Source organism: Pundamilia nyererei, unplaced genomic scaffold (assembly GCF_000239375.1).
Source record: "Pundamilia nyererei isolate P.nyererei 1_Seehausen unplaced genomic scaffold, PunNye1.0 scaffold00294, whole genome shotgun sequence".
NCBI lineage: Eukaryota > Metazoa > Chordata > Actinopteri > Cichliformes > Cichlidae > Pundamilia > Pundamilia nyererei.
In genome coordinates this window covers 430165-447317 of record NW_005187695.1, presented here as the reverse complement: position 1 = coordinate 447317, position 17153 = coordinate 430165, and the positions used below count along the sequence as shown (strand labels likewise).

Below are 17153 nucleotides of genomic sequence, written 5' to 3'. Positions count from 1 at the left end.
CTGTTAGCCTAATGGGACCTGACATGTCACAAAATGTTGGAGAATTTTTGTAAATATGCTCTATCTGAGCAAATCAACGAGATAGTTGAAATTTATACCGCTATGTTCTCACCGAAAAACTCCTAAAAGTGTATTTATTGTAGGATTTCAACGTTTTACTTGCAGTTTGGTGCTTTGCTCCGGCCACTGCTGCTTGTGATGTAGTTTGAAATGCATTCTTGGACACCTGGCTGCCACAAGTCCACACCACCCCCAACCATGAGTCTGTTATCTGGGTAACCAGTCAGATGTTAAGGTGTGTTGATAAGCTGCAGTGACAGTTTAAATTATTTCATGGCACAATAAAGCACAGGAACCATGAAATAATGCAGTGTTTCCCAAACTTTTGGAGCCACGGCACACATTTCACTTTAGAAAAATCACACGTCACGCCACCAAACACAAATGTCACAAAAAGCATAATTTCTCCCCGCGCCCAGTTACATACCTTTTTTGTCTTTCTTCCGACCACTGCTCACGCTGGGCCTTCATCTGGGTCGGAATTTTCTCCAGGTCAGATTAACTACTTTTTAAATATTTATTTATTACTATTACACGCTGCGTTGTCTCACTTGCAGCATGACCATGTAATTTCTTCTTCGTCTTCTGTCTTACTGGCAGTTGGCAACCCATTTAATTAGAGCAGGTAGTTGTACTGCCCTCTAGTGGAAGAGAATGTAATTGCTCTGCCCGTTATTCACACTGGTTGCTTAGCGTACCAATCAGGTGAAACGTGATTATCTCCATGGCACACTTGATCATTTCTCATGGCACACCTATGTGCGCCAAAAATCAGTCTCCTCGTAGACTCCTCATGGTTAAGTGTTGGACTTTGCAACAGAAAAAAGCCAATTTTCAGTATTTATAGCTACTTTAATTGTATTATTTTCTAACATGCCCATTCTGTTTTGGTAGGGGTGTAGTTGCTCTGATTGACAGGTGGTTGCCTTCTTGGTTTTATCTCAGCTAACTCGAGTCACTAAACTGGACCTCTAAATTTCTTTCATGTTGTCAGAACGTTTTTAATCCAAGTAACTGACAAATATTCTGACCTTATTTGCAGTTATTTGTACTAACAACTCATCCAAGAAATGAATTCTTTAGTTTGGTGAGCAAAATTCTTGTATTATGTTCTGTCCGTCCCATGGAGCCTTTTGGACTCTCTATACTAACCAAAAGTTTGGGCACTCTGCCTTCAAATATGGTGACTTCTGGCTCCAGAAAGTAAGATAATGGTAGTCTAAGGAGCTTGGAAGGAAAAGGTCCTTCTACAATGACCTGGATGACTGAGAACCTTCACAGATATAAGATAATGGTATCATAAAGCTAAAACCAAGGCATCGAAATGGGTGTTGATAGATCTTATGGTTCCATGGTGACTATGTTTATATAGTGCCTTTGATCAATCCTACAGGACACAAACAGAAACGTGCGGCGCTCCTAGTCGAGGAGTCGTGACAGAGGCAGTGATCTCGGCTGTCTAGGGTGGGCAGTGACCGTCATGATGGCATTTTTAAATGTCTTTGTGTGGTCTTTGCGGTTGAAGTTCCCCCTTTGATTAGGATCAATCCAGGAAATCATACAGCAACATTTACGTCAGAAGTCTGGCTGTCAGAGCTGCTTAATGGGGCTCTGATTGAATTATTTAATTGCATGTAAACGTAACCACTGTAATTCCACCCAATCTAAAGTTAATGGAAAACACATCAATCAACAAGAAGCCCGGCCATTTCACATTCCTGAGTCTCGACTGGTGATTACCACTTCAGAAAAATCACAGGGCTGCCTCAACGAGACAATTCAGCCATCGAGACAAACGCCCCAATTAGGATCTTTATTGGTTGTTGCCATCACCATCTGCAATTCGATTGCTTGTGACACTCATCTGGAGTGTATTTTTTTTAGCCATGCATGTGTGTGTTTGTATTTGAAAGCCATATCTCTTCTTCCATGCCGAATCATTAGATGTGTCAGGCCCGTTTAACTGTGACTCTGATGAGCAGTGTGGTGCAGACGTCTGTAATGTGGCTGACAGAGTGGTGATGGATCATTCAGCCACACTTTCGCCACCTAGACACGCTGTAAATGACTTTATTGGAGGTTTGTAATGGCTCGTGATGGCTGCCGTTGTGATCGTTGTGCTCGCTTTTCTTTGTTTCTGCCTGTTTTTCTTGTTTTTTTAATGTCCTGATCTGTCAGCGGCGCGGCGCGTGTTGATGAGACACGGCAATGCGGGCTGTATGGATGCTGTGAAACTCTGCAGATAATGCATTTTTCTTTCTTACTGCAGCTCATCTTTTCTCTTCAAATTTGCATCTGCTTGTTTACTGCTCTGTGCTACTTTGGTGCCATTTTCTTCTACTTTGTCGTGACCCTTTCTTGTGCTGCTCTTTCCATTTCCCTGACTTGTCCTTTTCTTTCTCCTACTTGTCTTTTCAACGCACATTTGCATTGGCCTTTTTGTGACTCCACTGCCTCGATGTCATTTCCCTTTACTTTATCTGCTCTCTTCTGTTCTCTTACTCTATTTAGAGACGCCTCCATCTCCCAGTCTCCACTGCTTATTTGTTTCTTTTTTTTCCTCTCGCTCCTCTTTTTTCCATCTGTCTCCATCAGTCTTATCGCCTCAGTTTTTTTCTGCATCACCTTCTGTCTCGACTTAATTAATTTCTGTGTCGATCCATTTAAAGCTCACTCTGTCGTTTTTGTCCTTCCAGTGCGACCCAGGAGAAGCTACAAAGTTGCTGTATGACCTTCTGTACACCGAGCCTATCAAGATCGTCCTGATGCCCGGCTGCAGTGGCGTCTCCACGTTAGTGGCTGAAGCAGCTCGCATGTGGAACCTCATAGTGGTGAGTGTCTTCCTTCGCGCTGTTCCTGTTTTACTCCAGATGTTAACATTTTTCAGACAAACGTGAGGCTTAACCTGAAAATCTCTTCACATAATAACAGCCAAAGTAGAATTTGCCCATACTTACTTTTGTGATGTGCACATAACGTCCAAATATGTGTCCATTATTATTTATATCCCTTTACTCCATAAGAGTCTGAATATTATTAAAATATATAATATTTGATATATTGTTAAAATCTTGTTAACAAGCGGTCACACAGGCCTAGCAGCAGGATAATAAGGCACTGAGTGGCTGGTTGGTTGTAGACAGTCACATGGTGAATTAGTGGTAAACAGGTATATGCTGCTGTGCTGTGGTCACTGGCAGGTTGCCACGGTTGCCCACAGTTTGCAAGGAAGATGCTGACTTGTCTGCAAAAACTTGCCAAGTATTCACTGAGCAGCAGTGAAACTTTGGAGTGGATGCAAACCTGAAACTGAAACCGTTCACCTTTAAAGTAAAGTTGCATTTTTGTGTTTATTGCAGAGGTCTCGGTTTCCAACTTGCATGAAACTTTTTCATGTTTCACAACTGCTCAGCAATTAGTTCGGGAGAGCTTGTAGACAAATCGGCTTGTTCTACCAATGACGGGCGACCTTAGCAACCTGCTAGCAACCTAGGCAGGTTTTCAATGTAGCACTCTTTTGTTTTTTTGCATCTGATTTCACCTAGCAACAGTAGGCAACTACCAACAACTATAACTGTCAAGGTTAAAATATAGACAGTATTTGGTTGCCACTTTTCTTATTTGACTTTAAAGAGAGTTGCCAGGTGGTTGCAGAGCGGCCTCTGAGTGGCTGAGGCCTGACATCTGTCTCTAACTGTCTGCTGACTTCTGTCCATAAAACAAAACCTTTTCTTTATTTCCTGGATATCGTTCTGTGTTTTTGTTACTTTGCTGCCTACAAAATGGATTTTTTCTCCACCATTTTCCCCTCAGGAGTGCTGGTGTCATCCAACTAGTGCTTCCATTTTGGAAGCTTGTTATGTGTTTTACAGTCATGAAACTGAGTTGTTATTGGACTTTTAAAACTGCAGTCGTTTATGAATGTAGCCAATCATTTTCCCTTTCCAGTGGCAGTAAGTGTGGGTAGTTTGGTTGGATTTCAGCCAAGCTATTCCCTAGTTTTACGCAGCAGGCGCCTACACTATAATTAGTAGCGGGAGAAACACAAAACTGTTTTGAATAATAGTAAAAAGTTTTATAGTAATTAAAGTGCTTCATCGTGTTTTTTCAGTGTCAGCAAAGTGGGTGAAAATAGTATAAGTAGTTAAACTAAGGCCATTTGGAGCAATATGTAAGGAGTGAGAACACCAGCGTCATAGAACCTAAAGGTCTGGATTTATGACATAAAGCATGTTCTAATGCGATATCCCAGATTATAAGACTTTTTTGAGTCATGTTTTAGTTTTGTGTTGTAGCCACAAGTACACGATGTTATACCTTTCAAACTTGACTGAGATTGAAAATTTTCCTGGTGATTGTTGTGATTGTTGTCTGTAAGTCTGAGGCTGTGTTCTATATATGCTGCTCACAAAGGTTTCAGGGTTTTCACCTTACAGTATGACGTGCCTCAGGGCTATACAAAGAAAACGGAATCAAAAACATCAAAGAAACACAGTATAACATCAAATCAGTTAAACTGTGAGGTATCGATCTGGTCAGTTAAGCAGCAGAGGGCATTGTTAATCGGTTTCAGCTGCTTTGGTTTTAATGAAATTAACAACAGGTGCACTGCCAAAACAGAGTCAGTGTTACTGTGATACCTGGAGCCTACAGAAGCTGCATGGGTAGTCCAACTCCTCCAGGATGACACCTCAATGTGTGTCATTGCCACAAGGTTTGTTGTGTCTCCCAGCACAGTTACAAAAGCATGAAGGAGATTTAAAGAGAAAGGCAGTTACTCGAAGAGAGCTTTGCAGGGCTATAGAAGGTCCTTAACCCATCAGTAAGACTGGTATCTGCTCCTTTATGTAAGGAGGAACAGAATGAGCACTGCCAGAGCTACAAATAGACCTCCAGCAGAACACACTGGTGTGAATGTCTCTGACCAAACAGAAAGAGACATCACGAGGGTGGCCTGAGGGCTGGACGTCCTCTGTCTTCACCATTGATTGAAATCCATCATTGGTGCTTTTCACAGATTAGAGCAAGTTCAGCCTGAGCACACGCGACAGACGTGAAAGGATCTGGAGAAGCTGCGGAGAACGCTATGCTGCCTGTAACATTGTTCAGCATGACCTGTTTGGTGGTGGGTCAGTGGGAGCCAAGGGTGGCATATCCATGTAAGATGTAGAATGTGCAGTGGGTGCTGGGTAGGTTGACCATTTTCATTTTATGCTTCGGAAACAGATGGCAACGTTTCGCTCCTCACGCATTACCCAGTCCAGTATAGATATCCGTGATTTTGATTTTCTTTTTAATATCTGATGTGTTTTCAACGCGTTCCCTTAATGTTTTTTTAAACCAATCCAGTGTCCTCTGAGAGTCGTCTCTCTGATATCGATTGCTGCTTTATCCTAAATCTGAGGCGTGTTTATCTGCTGTTTAGGACTCTGTGGCGATACGTCCTGTGAGCCTTTACCTATGTTCTCTGCAATAACATGTTTGTGCACAAAACATTTCTGAACTGGTCCTTTAAGTTTCCTGAATCTCTTTCCTGCTAGAGTGAACGTTGATTTAAAGGATTTCTTTATCACTTTGCAAAAAGGAACTCTGAAGAGCTGATTTGGCGTACTTTTAATGGTGTACCTTTTTCCGAAATGTATTGATATATGCCAAAAATATTTAGTAACATGCCAACTTGCTTTGCACTGTGTCAGCATTTCCGGCAAATAATGAATCGGCTTATATTTGAAAGAGGTTTGTAGATGGTTAGCTAAAGCAACTGCTGTAAACAGTAACTGTGTCCACTGCCAGCCTGCACAAGTTTGGAAAAAGGTTTTAGCAACAGCAAGGTGTGAAGATGTAAAGGAGCTGCTCAGCATCGAAGAGCTTCATCTGTCAAATATGCTGTTGGATGTTTTGGCCTTCACACCTGTACCTTACATTTCCCTGATCACAGAACTACAGCAAATAACGATCCCACACGTTTAGCTAAAATGGTAAAATCTAGAAAATTCTTAAATAGCCAAATCAGTCGTGTTATTCTGTAAGCCAACACTAAATTTAGCGCTGTGAAGCCCAGTTTCAAAGCTTCAGCATTTCTTTTTTGGAGCTATGAATGATTATATTTAGACTCACCCTCCATAGGACTGTTCTAAAGGATTGCATTGGCTCATACCAGGCTGTAAACATGAGCAGACAGGGGGCTGCTAAGTAATCAGCTCACACCAAGCAGGAACATCTCGGGCTAAAACATTAAGTCAATGTAGAGTCACTTACTGTAAACGAGTCAGTTCCCAAACTCTCATGTTAAAATGGCCAAATATGTCGCATTTTTAGAGCCTGGTACAAAAAAGTTTGAATCCTTAGACCTAAACTTTGTGACAACTACACAGAGACTGAATTTATTTTATAGCTCAACCATTGTATTAAAACTTGAAGGCAGGGGAATAGCAGCTTTGACAGGTGGGCCAACACAAGCAGCTGCAGCTGATAGCTCTCTGCTCTGCCTCACCTCCACTAATTGAAAGCACTGAACTGGACCTTTTGGCTGTTTTTGTGCTGTTGGTGCCTTTTGAAGCATTTTAATGGAATTATCCGACTAATGTTACGACTTGCTTTATGGTGCAGCCTGTACAAGAAAGGCATGTTTCGCTCTTGATTCAAATATTTTACTATTGTGTTACTGGGCACTAATTAGCAGATATGTGTGTGTTTGTGTTGCATCCATGCAGGTTCTTGCTACGAAACTATAAACATGGTATTAGCCAAAATGCTAAAATCTGGCTTTAAAATGTGTGAGTCTGTGGAGACTGATTTGCTTTTGGGACCAGCCTCAAGTGGTCATGTGACGAACTGCATGTTTGCCATTTTTTGTGTTGGCTTCCTTTTTCAATCCTGGAAAAAATCCCATTCCAGTTGTTTTATTAGCAAAATTAACAGCGCGGAGCGCAGAAGCGAACAAAAGAGGCTCTGTTACAGCAGTTTGTCTGCAGAGAACGAGAGCCAGATGCCAAACAAACAGGCTAAAAAGACAATGCTGTCCCATGTTCCTTTGTCTCTGTGGTGAACTTTGGTTCTGCGTAGCATGGAGAGGGCTGTAAGCTGATAAAATCCTTGACAACGCTGCCATTTATCGCTCTGCTTTGTGCAGCTGAACACTGCAAACGCAGTTTTAAGACTTCAGAAAGGATCTTTAATTAGTGTTGAGACTTTACAAGACTGACAGCTGCGCTGCTGTCTATGACAAAGAATATTTATTGGCCTCAATACAGCATCATAATATACGTACAGTATTTATGACAAGTATTAAACACAACCCAGATCTTTAAAAGAGTGAGAGATCCGTTGCTGTCTTCTGCTGCTGTGATTTTGTTGAAAGCATTTCAGCTTTTTATGCCTTCATCACTCAGTTTATTTTGTTTATCTCATTCTTTCTTCTCTTGATCTGCCTCTCTGTCACTCACGGCGCTCTGCTTATTAGCTTTGTCCCATAATTGAAGTTTCATCCAGAGATTAGTCATCGAGAACAATCAGTTCTAGCGGTTGGCATCTGCCCCTCTTTCTCGTTTCTGGGCTTTCTCAGTTTGCCACCCTTTTTTTCCTCGTCGTTAAAGACTCTTTTCCACTTTCTGACTCTTCGCCTCTCTCCTTTCTTTGTCTGTCTCTGCCTGGAGCTGGGCTGCTCTATTACAACCCCAGTTTTTTCCTTCCTTCCTTCCTTCCTTCCTTCCTCCTTTCATTCTCTAGCTTTCTCTGTGGCTCTCTCCCACTCTTCATTTCCGCCTCAATCCCTCAACTCGAGCAGTCGATTCTCCCTGCACACAAAGGGATCTGTCTCTCTTTACTACACGCCACCACTGGCACAACCACCTAACCGCCACACTCAATTATTTCTGGATGCGTTCTGCCTGCAGGAACCTCCTCGCATGTCAAACAGCTTCATCACAGTGCTGGGGAGGCAAACGCAACCTCTGTTTTTGGACACTGATCAAGGAGGGTCTCTCCATCAGCTCCTTTTAGCACAGTGTTCATTTGTTCCCCTATCTTCCTTTCTAAAAGCACTGTAAGCCACAGACGGGCAATGATCTGCTTCAAGGCTACGAGAGAGCTGTCGATGTGAGAATTGAGAGATATTGTTGTGGTTCTGGGGGAGCTTCGATGTGGAACTCTGCTTGTCTCTGCGTGCTGCTGCGTGGGTCTATTTCTGCCACAGCAGCTTTTGCATTTCACTTGTGTCACTGTTTTCATGTCTGGTGAAGAGTTGTTTGAGTGTTGCCAGTGTTGAGTGTAGCTTAGGTTTGACCTCAGTTAAATTATTACACTCTTGCAGGCACTGTGCTAATGAAGCCCCTTCAAAAACAAGCTGAAAACACTTCAGGTTTTCTAAGTGTTTGAGTTGATGACATTAAACGCTCTGTTGACCCAAATTAACAAACTTTCCACTTTATTTTATGTCCCTCATCTACATCTACACCCTCAGGGGTAGGGGTGCAGTACAAGTCAATTCATAGACAGGTACAGTCTTCTCAAAGTCTTAACTGGGGCTCATTAATGTACAACAAGATCTCTATGTGTAGTTATTTGAGGGCCAAAAACGTTTCCAAGCAGTAAAGGAACAACTGTGCCATTATTTCATCCACAGTTCACCATACAACAGCACAGATCCTGTAGCACTCATATCAGACATGCATGGACAACAATCTATGATTAAAAACCGGTTTAAGAAGATCAACACAACACAACAATCTCTGAACAGACACGTAACCTGTCCAGCCGTCGATCATATGCTGACTCCCACAGTGGCGCTTTCTTTTTTAAAGACACACTGCCATCACCAGTGTGTGAATGTGTGTGTGAATGACTGAATGTAGTGTAAAGCGCTTTGGGGTCCTTAGGGACTAAGTAAAGCGCTATACAAATACAGGCCATTTACCATGTAAGGTCAGGAGAAGGCCTGTGTTTGACCAAAGAAAAACGATTCATTTCTCTTGTGGATTTTAAGGTTTTACTGGTTATTTAAGTTCAGTTAAGAAGATTTAATATATCTGACAGCTTTTAATGTGTATGTGTTTTCTGTAATGGTGTCACAGTGTTAGAAGCTGAGCTTTTGCTCAGTTTTTCCTCTCACAATGCAAATCAATCCATGTTTGAGTTGGCTGCAGGTCCAGATATACAGAGGTAGATTTGAGTAGAAGAGCTACATAAATATCAGTCAATTTCCAAATGTATGAATAAATATGATAATAATATATAAATAAATTCTGTACCTAATTTTGACAGTTTTTTACTATTTAGCATGCATTGGATCACTAGCAAACCAGTCAGATATAGTTAGGGTTGGATTTTAACCACAGGTTAAACAAGCCAAGTGTCAGAAACCTGAAGGAGTGGCATTTGAATCTGGTCTTTAAATGGATGTTTTCCTTACAGTTCTTTTCATTATAATTTGTTTGGTTATACCAAAGTGGTGACAATTTTATATGACTGGCTACGTTTTAGTCTCGTAACCCGAGTCCTGCCTGTGCCTCTACACAGACCGCCAGCCTCCGGGTCGATATCAAGGGCTAAAGTCAGTTTCACTAGAGATTTAAGGCAAGTTTCCACAAATGTAAGACTATGTTTGCAACACCTCCAGGGACAAGAGAATAAAATAAGGAACTTTTTTTGTTTCTAAGTGTAGTGATATTCGTGTCTGGAATTTTTTCCCATTGGTGTTATTTGCCCAGGCTTTGTGATATCAACCTCTGAGACGGGGCCCTCTGCCCTCGGTTGAATGAATCTCCCTTGATGCGTGATAACTGCATGAAAAAAATCACAATTTCAACAGCAACACGTCAAACAACCACTAGGCCTCAAATGACTTTTGCATTCACTTCTCGCCATTTAACAGACATGTGAAAGTTCACTGATGAACAGGAGGCTGAATTGAAGGATACTTAAGGATCATTATTTTGAGTGATTATTCACACAAGGCTTGTTGCAGAGGATTGGTCATCACGGCCATAATTATTCCCTGATTTATTCCCCAGTCATACTGTGAGATTGGATTTGTGGGTGACAAAGAGAGGAAGGCTTACAACGACTTTGGTGATCTCCTGAATTTTCCTTGCAATGTTCATCCAAGCTTAAAGTTGACCACACCAGCAGCTGTAGCTGAAAGCTTATACCAAACGATTTCCATGAACATTGATAGGTTGTCACCAGTTTATGGATACAGCTACACTATCTACTCCAGATATGGTTTTGTATGGCTCCAAAAACCATCAACACTTCAGTCTCGTAGCTAAAGGAACCTACAGTAGGAAATATTACAAACCTCAGTATGTTATCACACTGACATAAAGTATTCTTCATGCTGAACATGAATGTTGATGCGGTTTTTACTCTTCTGTTCACTGGACGGATACAAGTTTGCTTCCTTATTTGGGATTGGCACAAGAGAAACTAGTTTCAGTGTAATGAAAGAGCATTTTGTGCCATGAACAGGAAGTTGAAGTACGGATCATTATTTTGAGTGATAGGCACGATAAGTTCATTGCCTGTTTTGTTGCTTCATGTTGACAGTATAATTTATGGCCTACCATATTCTCTCACCCCAACCAATCACAGCAGATGGCCCCGCCCCTCCCTGAGCCTGGTTCTGCCGGAGGTTTCTTCCTGTTAAAAGGGACTTTTTCCTTCCCACTGTTGCCAAAGTGCTGCTCACAGGGATTCATTCTTTAAAAAATTCTTTAAAAAATAAACATATGTGGCTGTCATTAAACTTCCATCTCAATGGTTGCTTATTCTCATGTATGTATGTTACCCATCACATTTATACCTGAGCATGTGTCATCCTTCAAAGCTCCCGTGGTTTTCTTCAGATCCTTCGCCACCGCTCCCACATCAGCTGTCACTTCCTGTAAAGTTTCTCCTCCTTCGTATTGATGCCTTCGTCTACGTGCCTTTCCCCACAGGAATTTGTTATTGTGGGGAGTCCACATCGCACATGACATTTGACATCAGTCATCGAGCCCCCTCTCGCTCCCAGTGGAGAACATCTCACAGCTATAGGTAATGGGGCCGAGATGAGAGCTGAGAGTAGGAGAGGCAGCTCGTGTCTTTAATGGCTCCCTAAACGGCAGGTTCCTCATTTTAAAGAAGGCCTGTCGAGGATTTTATTTCGACTTGTCACTGTGAGACTAATTGATAGAGGAACGGTTTTCTTCTGCTTCTACTGACATTTTCTAACAACCATTTTCCCCGCTGCCTTTTTTGAGGTATTATGGCTGAGAACTCTTATTATATAGGTCCATATTGCTTTGAGACTAGAATAATTTGATTATTTTTAAATATATGTCTGTAATCGTGGCGTTGGCAATCTTGGTTTCATGGCACTTGATGCACGGAGAACCCTGCAAGAGTGATTTAGTGTGTTTTTTGTGGTTCGTTTGTTTTAAATGAAATTACGGAGTTCATCAACATCTAATAAGCCATAGCAAAGCCTAAAGAAGTGAGGGTGTAAGAAAAGGAGAAAATGGGAGTAGGGAATTTGTTTTTGGTTTTCTTTCTTTGTAATGGCCTTCTTCTCCGGCCCATCAAAGACAACTTTGGACAGGAACATCTATTTACTGGGTGAACCTTCAAAATAGATGACTTTTTCTCTTTTTCCACAAACGCCAATTTCCAGGGCTGAAAAACGAAAGCCAGCTTTCAGACGTGGCAAAATCTGCAGTTTGTCTAATGGCCCCTTGAGGCTGTCAACAATTCGTACAGACTCCAGTGTTAAAATGCGAAACTTTATAGCCCTAAAAATCTACAGAATGGTTTTTGGGATCTATCCATACCCTTTCATAGATCATGTTCTATAGTGAGTACAGGGTTTATTATATTTTATTTATATTTTTATCTACATTTCACACAGCGTACTGGCATGTTCAGAATTTCCATATATATAGTATATATTTCTTTAAGTGCCTTTTCTGTTTTCTGTCTTGCAACAAGCCCTCTCAATTATCTTTGTGCTCTTGGTGCCTTTGGAAGCATTTTGATGGGATTAGCTGAACAATAACACGACCTGCTGGTTTTTATCACTCGGTTATCATCTGCATTAAGTCTGTGACTTACACTGACAGCCCAAACTAGCAGCCTAAACTTGTTAGCACTCTTTTGTGCATGTGTAGTCGTTGCCTGCTCAAAAAAACAAGCATCACAAAGGCCAAAATACTAACGCTGAGCCTTTAAAGTATGGCCACCAGCGAGGAGGTGCTACACCTGAACGTCTACAGCGTCCGCTCCTTCCTCATTAACTTTGCTTCTTTTGTTTTCGCAGCTCTCCTATGGTTCCAGCTCACCAGCCCTGTCCAACCGCCAGCGTTTCCCGACATTCTTCCGCACGCACCCGTCAGCCACCCTTCACAACCCCACCAGGGTGCAGCTCTTCAAGAAGTGGAAGTGGACTCGTATCGCCACCATTCAGCAGACCACTGAAGTCTTCACTTCCGTCAGTACCTTTAATCTTCATCACTCTTTTGTCTTCAGCTCTCTCTTCTTGCTTGCTCACTCCTGGCTTTATGGCCTGAGTCTGGCTGCTTGCTTGCCAGCCTCTGAATGTTTGTTTATGAGCAGGCCAAGCTTATACACCTTTAAGGAATCTCTCCTGGCGATTGATGGAGGATTTTTTTTAAAGTAATTTGTTGGAGTATTGCTTGTGAGAAATATTGATCTGGCAGGACACTCTCCTAGCCATAGCGATCGATACCAGCGTCACTTGGGTTGGTTCCTGTAATGGAGGTTAATGATTCTGCTCGCTCTTCCTTTCCTCCCGCTTCTCGCATTCTTCTTCTTTCCAGTCATGTCTTTGTCAAAAAATCTATTCTCTCCCATGCTGTCTTGTTTTTATTTATCATACATGCCCACAGTCTCCATCCCTCTCTTGGTGTTTCTCATGTACACTTCAGATTTATTTATTTCCCCCCCTCTGGACTTAGCTGCATTTCTTTTGTCTTTCTGTGTAATCTCAACCTGCCTTCTCTCTTCATCTCTCTGTTCGGCCGCCTCTCTAACCTCCTCTTCCTCCCCCCTCCCTGTCTGTCTTTGTCTGTCCTTCCCTTTCATGTGGCAGACTCTGGATGATCTGGAGCAGAGGGTGAAGGAGGCAGGCATCGAGATCAGCGTTCGCCAGAGTTTCCTCACCGACCCGGCTGTCGCTGTCAAGAACCTCAAGGTGCTTTGATTAAAAATTCACCTCAGCTGCTGGTCGTCTCGCTCCCCCCCTCCTCTCCCCCTCTCCTTTCTCCTCTGGCTCACAGCTGCACACGATGCCATTAGCATAGAGGCGATTTGATAGAGGAAATTAATGCGCCATGCTAATTAGCAGCTCCCGAACAGCAGCATGTGCCATCCTGTGAAGCGGCAAGACTTTGGCACATTGTGCTGCCACATCAGACTGCACTACTGAAGTTCTATTGTTGCTGCTGATGTAACTAAGCAATGTTTTGTTATGATTTGATGCAGCGCCAGGATGCTCGGATCATCGTGGGGCTCTTTTATGAGACCGAAGCACGGAAGGTGTTTTGTGAGGTTGGTACCTTTTCCCTGCTCAATTGATCCCCGAACGCCCAACCTGACTGGCTATTAGAAGAAATTGAGCTCTGTAATGGGCTCTTTGAATGTCTGAATGAACGTCCTTGTTTGGCAGCGATACAACACGCTCAACTGGGAATAATTTATCTTTCTCTTCATCCTTCTGTGCTGCAGGTGTTCAAGGAGAAGCTCTACGGGAAGAAGCATGTGTGGTTCCTGATAGGCTGGTATGCAGACAACTGGTTTAAGATCAAAGACCCGGCCATCAACTGCACAGTGGAGAACATGACGGAGGCCGTGGAGGGTCACGTGACCACCGAGATCGTCATGCTGAATCCTGAAACTGTCCGTGGAGTCTCCAACATGGTGGGAATGCAAATCGCTCCTCTATTTAATGCATTAAAGAGATTAGTTGTATTAATCAGGGAAAACATGTGTAGCTTGATCGACAAATAATGAGTGTTGGTAACTGGATTACAGAGAAAACATCGCAATTCAAAGTAATTAAGGCAATTTGATTGAACGATGGTGTTTAATGAGCTTATAATGACATTAAATAGAGCTCACCTGTTCTTTGTCCAGCACTTTGGGGAGCCGGTAACACATACAATGCTTTGGTTCATGTCTACAAACTGATGACATTCGCATCAGCCTCGCCTGTGCTTTTGTTGATTAGCAAAAACACAGATTTATACTTCTTGGCTGCCACCAACTTCTTTGAAATGTTTCAATATTCATATTTAAAGTATTGAAACTTGATAAATTTCCAGCCAATTTTCCAGCTTTGTGGTTTGTGGCAAATGCCAGATATAGCAGCGATTCAGCTATAGATAGTAACAGCTGTCAGGAGACGGCTCCCGACAGCTCTGATGGAGTTCGGGACATGACCTTGGTGCAGTTGCTGTAACAGATTACTGAATTGTAAAACCTTAACTCTAACTGTGTGACAACTCACCTGCATGAGTTCCAGAAAAGTAGATTGTGATTAAGCGTAAGGTCCTCACAAATCCCGTCTGTGTTGGGAAAAGGCCTAATTCATAGTTATGAATATTTAATGAAGTTAGCGCTGTTGTGCCGTGCGCACAAATGTGTGTAAATCTGCACAACTCCGATGCTTTGGAAACGTGCAGGTATTTAATGAAGTCAAACAGCTGGAAGCTGGAAGGGCGCTTTGAGGCTTAATATTATTTGGCGTGTTTGTTTGGGCAGCGTGAGAGAGTGCAAGAGTGAAGTCAAAAGTGCCAGAACTGTGAGAGTTGGCAAACCTGCATAAAAATGTAATAGACAAGGAAAGCTTTTTATTTTTAATCTCTTTTCCTTTCCTACACTCATAAGGCAGATTCAGGATGCTCTGCTCCTTTGCGAGACGTGGTCCAGATCAGATGGGTGCAGTACGCACCAGGTGTCAAAACCAGCTGTACCAAAAATCGGGGAATGTAGAACTGTTGAAAACATAACACGAGGGAGCGTCACTTCACTCGTGCCACGCCCGTCTCCTCGGAAATCTGTGCGTGCAGACAGATCTCGACACTCGCATCTGCTTCCTGGCACGACAGCTGAGGTTTTAAGACAGACGAGTGTGCAGAATGTTCTTTTTGTCTGGGCTCTAAAACAAAACCACCGCTAACATCAAGTAATATTTCATCTTAAAGTTAGCTGGAGGAGCTGTAGCTGGAGGATTTGTTGCAGACTGTGTATTAAAGTGGGGATAATGATGTAAGTGTACACGGCCACGGCAAACAGCGCATGTGGGAGGGTTAACTCACGTGTACAGTACAGATGTGCGCCTGATGTGAAGCGCCCTAAAAAAGTCCAGGCACATTCATTTTTCCTTCTTTTTTTCCTCAGTTCAATACCTTCATATCATTTTGTGACGTCCCCAGTTTGCACATAACCACATCTTTCACCTGACTTTACATTTTGAGTGAGGTCCACATACCTACATGGTGCGAGATAAATGGGCAGTCAAAGCCCCAACAAGTTCTGCTTTGAACGGCACGCAATAATGAAAGTCTTTTTGCCATTGTGACATCAATCATCAGAAACTCGCAGTGCATGACGCGCTGCCCACTTCTCTGTTCATTGGTCACAGTTTAGGGTTGCCCTGTTCCCAAAGTATTTCCAAACTGACTCTACTGGAAATCGCTGGGTCACAAATGCCATCATTACAACTATATCATCACAGTTGTTCTTGCTGGCCTAAATGTTCCCTCTGCTGGCCTACAGCATTGCATTTTATAATTTTGAAATGCTGTTAACGTCTCATTTTTATAAAAAATATATATAGAAAACAGCCTAAAAGAGCTGCTAGTTGTTTGTGGTCTCTGTATGCTCCTCTTTTCTCTCTTCTCTTCCCACCACCCCACCACCACCAGTCGCAGCAGATGGCTGCTCCTCGCTGAGCCTGGAGGTCTCTTCCTGTTAAAAGGGAGCCGTTCCTTCCCTCCATCACTGTGTCAATAAAACTCAATGGAGAAAAAGACTTTTAAAAAATGAAAAGGACCAAACAAGTGGTACTGATATCAGTCGGTTTGTGCTCTGTTCTACTAATTGGAGTCTGTCTCTTTCCTTGAATTAACAGTGTACGCATAATATAATCAAATCGAACCACACCTGAAATCTTTACCTGGAGACGCACTTAGTGCTCTTTAAAGGCACTTCGTCTGTTTAAATATAGTTCACACCTGTCAACACAATTTGAACACAACCAGCGTGACTTAATGTCCAAAAATCCTGGGCATGGTGTTTAAGCAATGTTAACTGAAGTTGGTCTATGGCCAGGACTTAGTGTGATGTCATGTCATTTTCCTGTAATGCTGCTGTGAGTCAACCGGGAAAGTCATTAAGAGGTGGCCCGGGAAAAGGCGAAGCTTCCTGAGGAAAAACGGGAAAGATTAGAAGAAATATTGGAAGTGAAAACAGCAGCTGCACTCATCTGAAAACATTCACGTTTTAGTTCAAATATGCAGAGAGTAATTACAAAAAGTATTTTATTAATGAAATTAAAGCGATTAAAGCATTTTTGGCTCTTTTTTTAATTGCTTTAAATGTAATTTAATTTGCTCGCACCGCAGCTTCAGGCGATCGCTTGTAAATAAACAGCTGTGATGACTTCCTCCTGTCCTGTTGATGTGTATTCTGAGCCGTCATTCATTCACTGTTGCCAGGTTTCAGCTCTTATATATCTGGATCCTCGTGAGGCACGAGTTATTTCAGGAACGGCTGGCATGTTAAGAACAATAAAGTCATAGCTTCAGTGAACTTTGCATGACCTGAATCGATAATGTGTTTGCTAAACTGCTGAGAATGCCTGGGAGTTTATGCATTTAAATTATCAGCAGCTCGCTTTTTCTCATTTTTGTCCGACGCTCATTTAGCTTCTCAGGTGCAGTCGCTCTCCTCTGTTTACCTGCTCTAATCCTCTTACGCCGTCTCTTCTTCTCTCCCTTTTCCCTTTTTTCTTCGACCTTCTCCGACTGCCGTGGATCATCCCGTCATTCTTCTTGTTTACCCATCTCTCCTTTACCATTTCCTCGTCCTGCCTTTTC

At 42.4% G+C, this 17153-nt stretch overlaps 1 protein-coding gene across 5 annotated transcripts in view; it reads left to right on the top strand.

The window, feature by feature from the left end:
- gabbr1a (gamma-aminobutyric acid (GABA) B receptor, 1a) overlaps positions 1-17153 on the top strand; it is a 122832-nt gene that overhangs the window by 55689 nt on the left and 49990 nt on the right. For all 5 annotated transcript variants that reach the window (XM_005750960.1, XM_013915379.1, XM_013915380.1 and 2 more), the window contains 5 exons: positions 2757-2891; positions 12353-12523; positions 13145-13246; positions 13537-13602; positions 13780-13971. In XM_005750960.1, coding sequence (XP_005751017.1) covers positions 2757-2891; positions 12353-12523; positions 13145-13246; positions 13537-13602; positions 13780-13971 — 666 coding nt within the window. The remainder of the gene's footprint in view (positions 1-2756; positions 2892-12352; positions 12524-13144; positions 13247-13536; positions 13603-13779; positions 13972-17153) is intronic.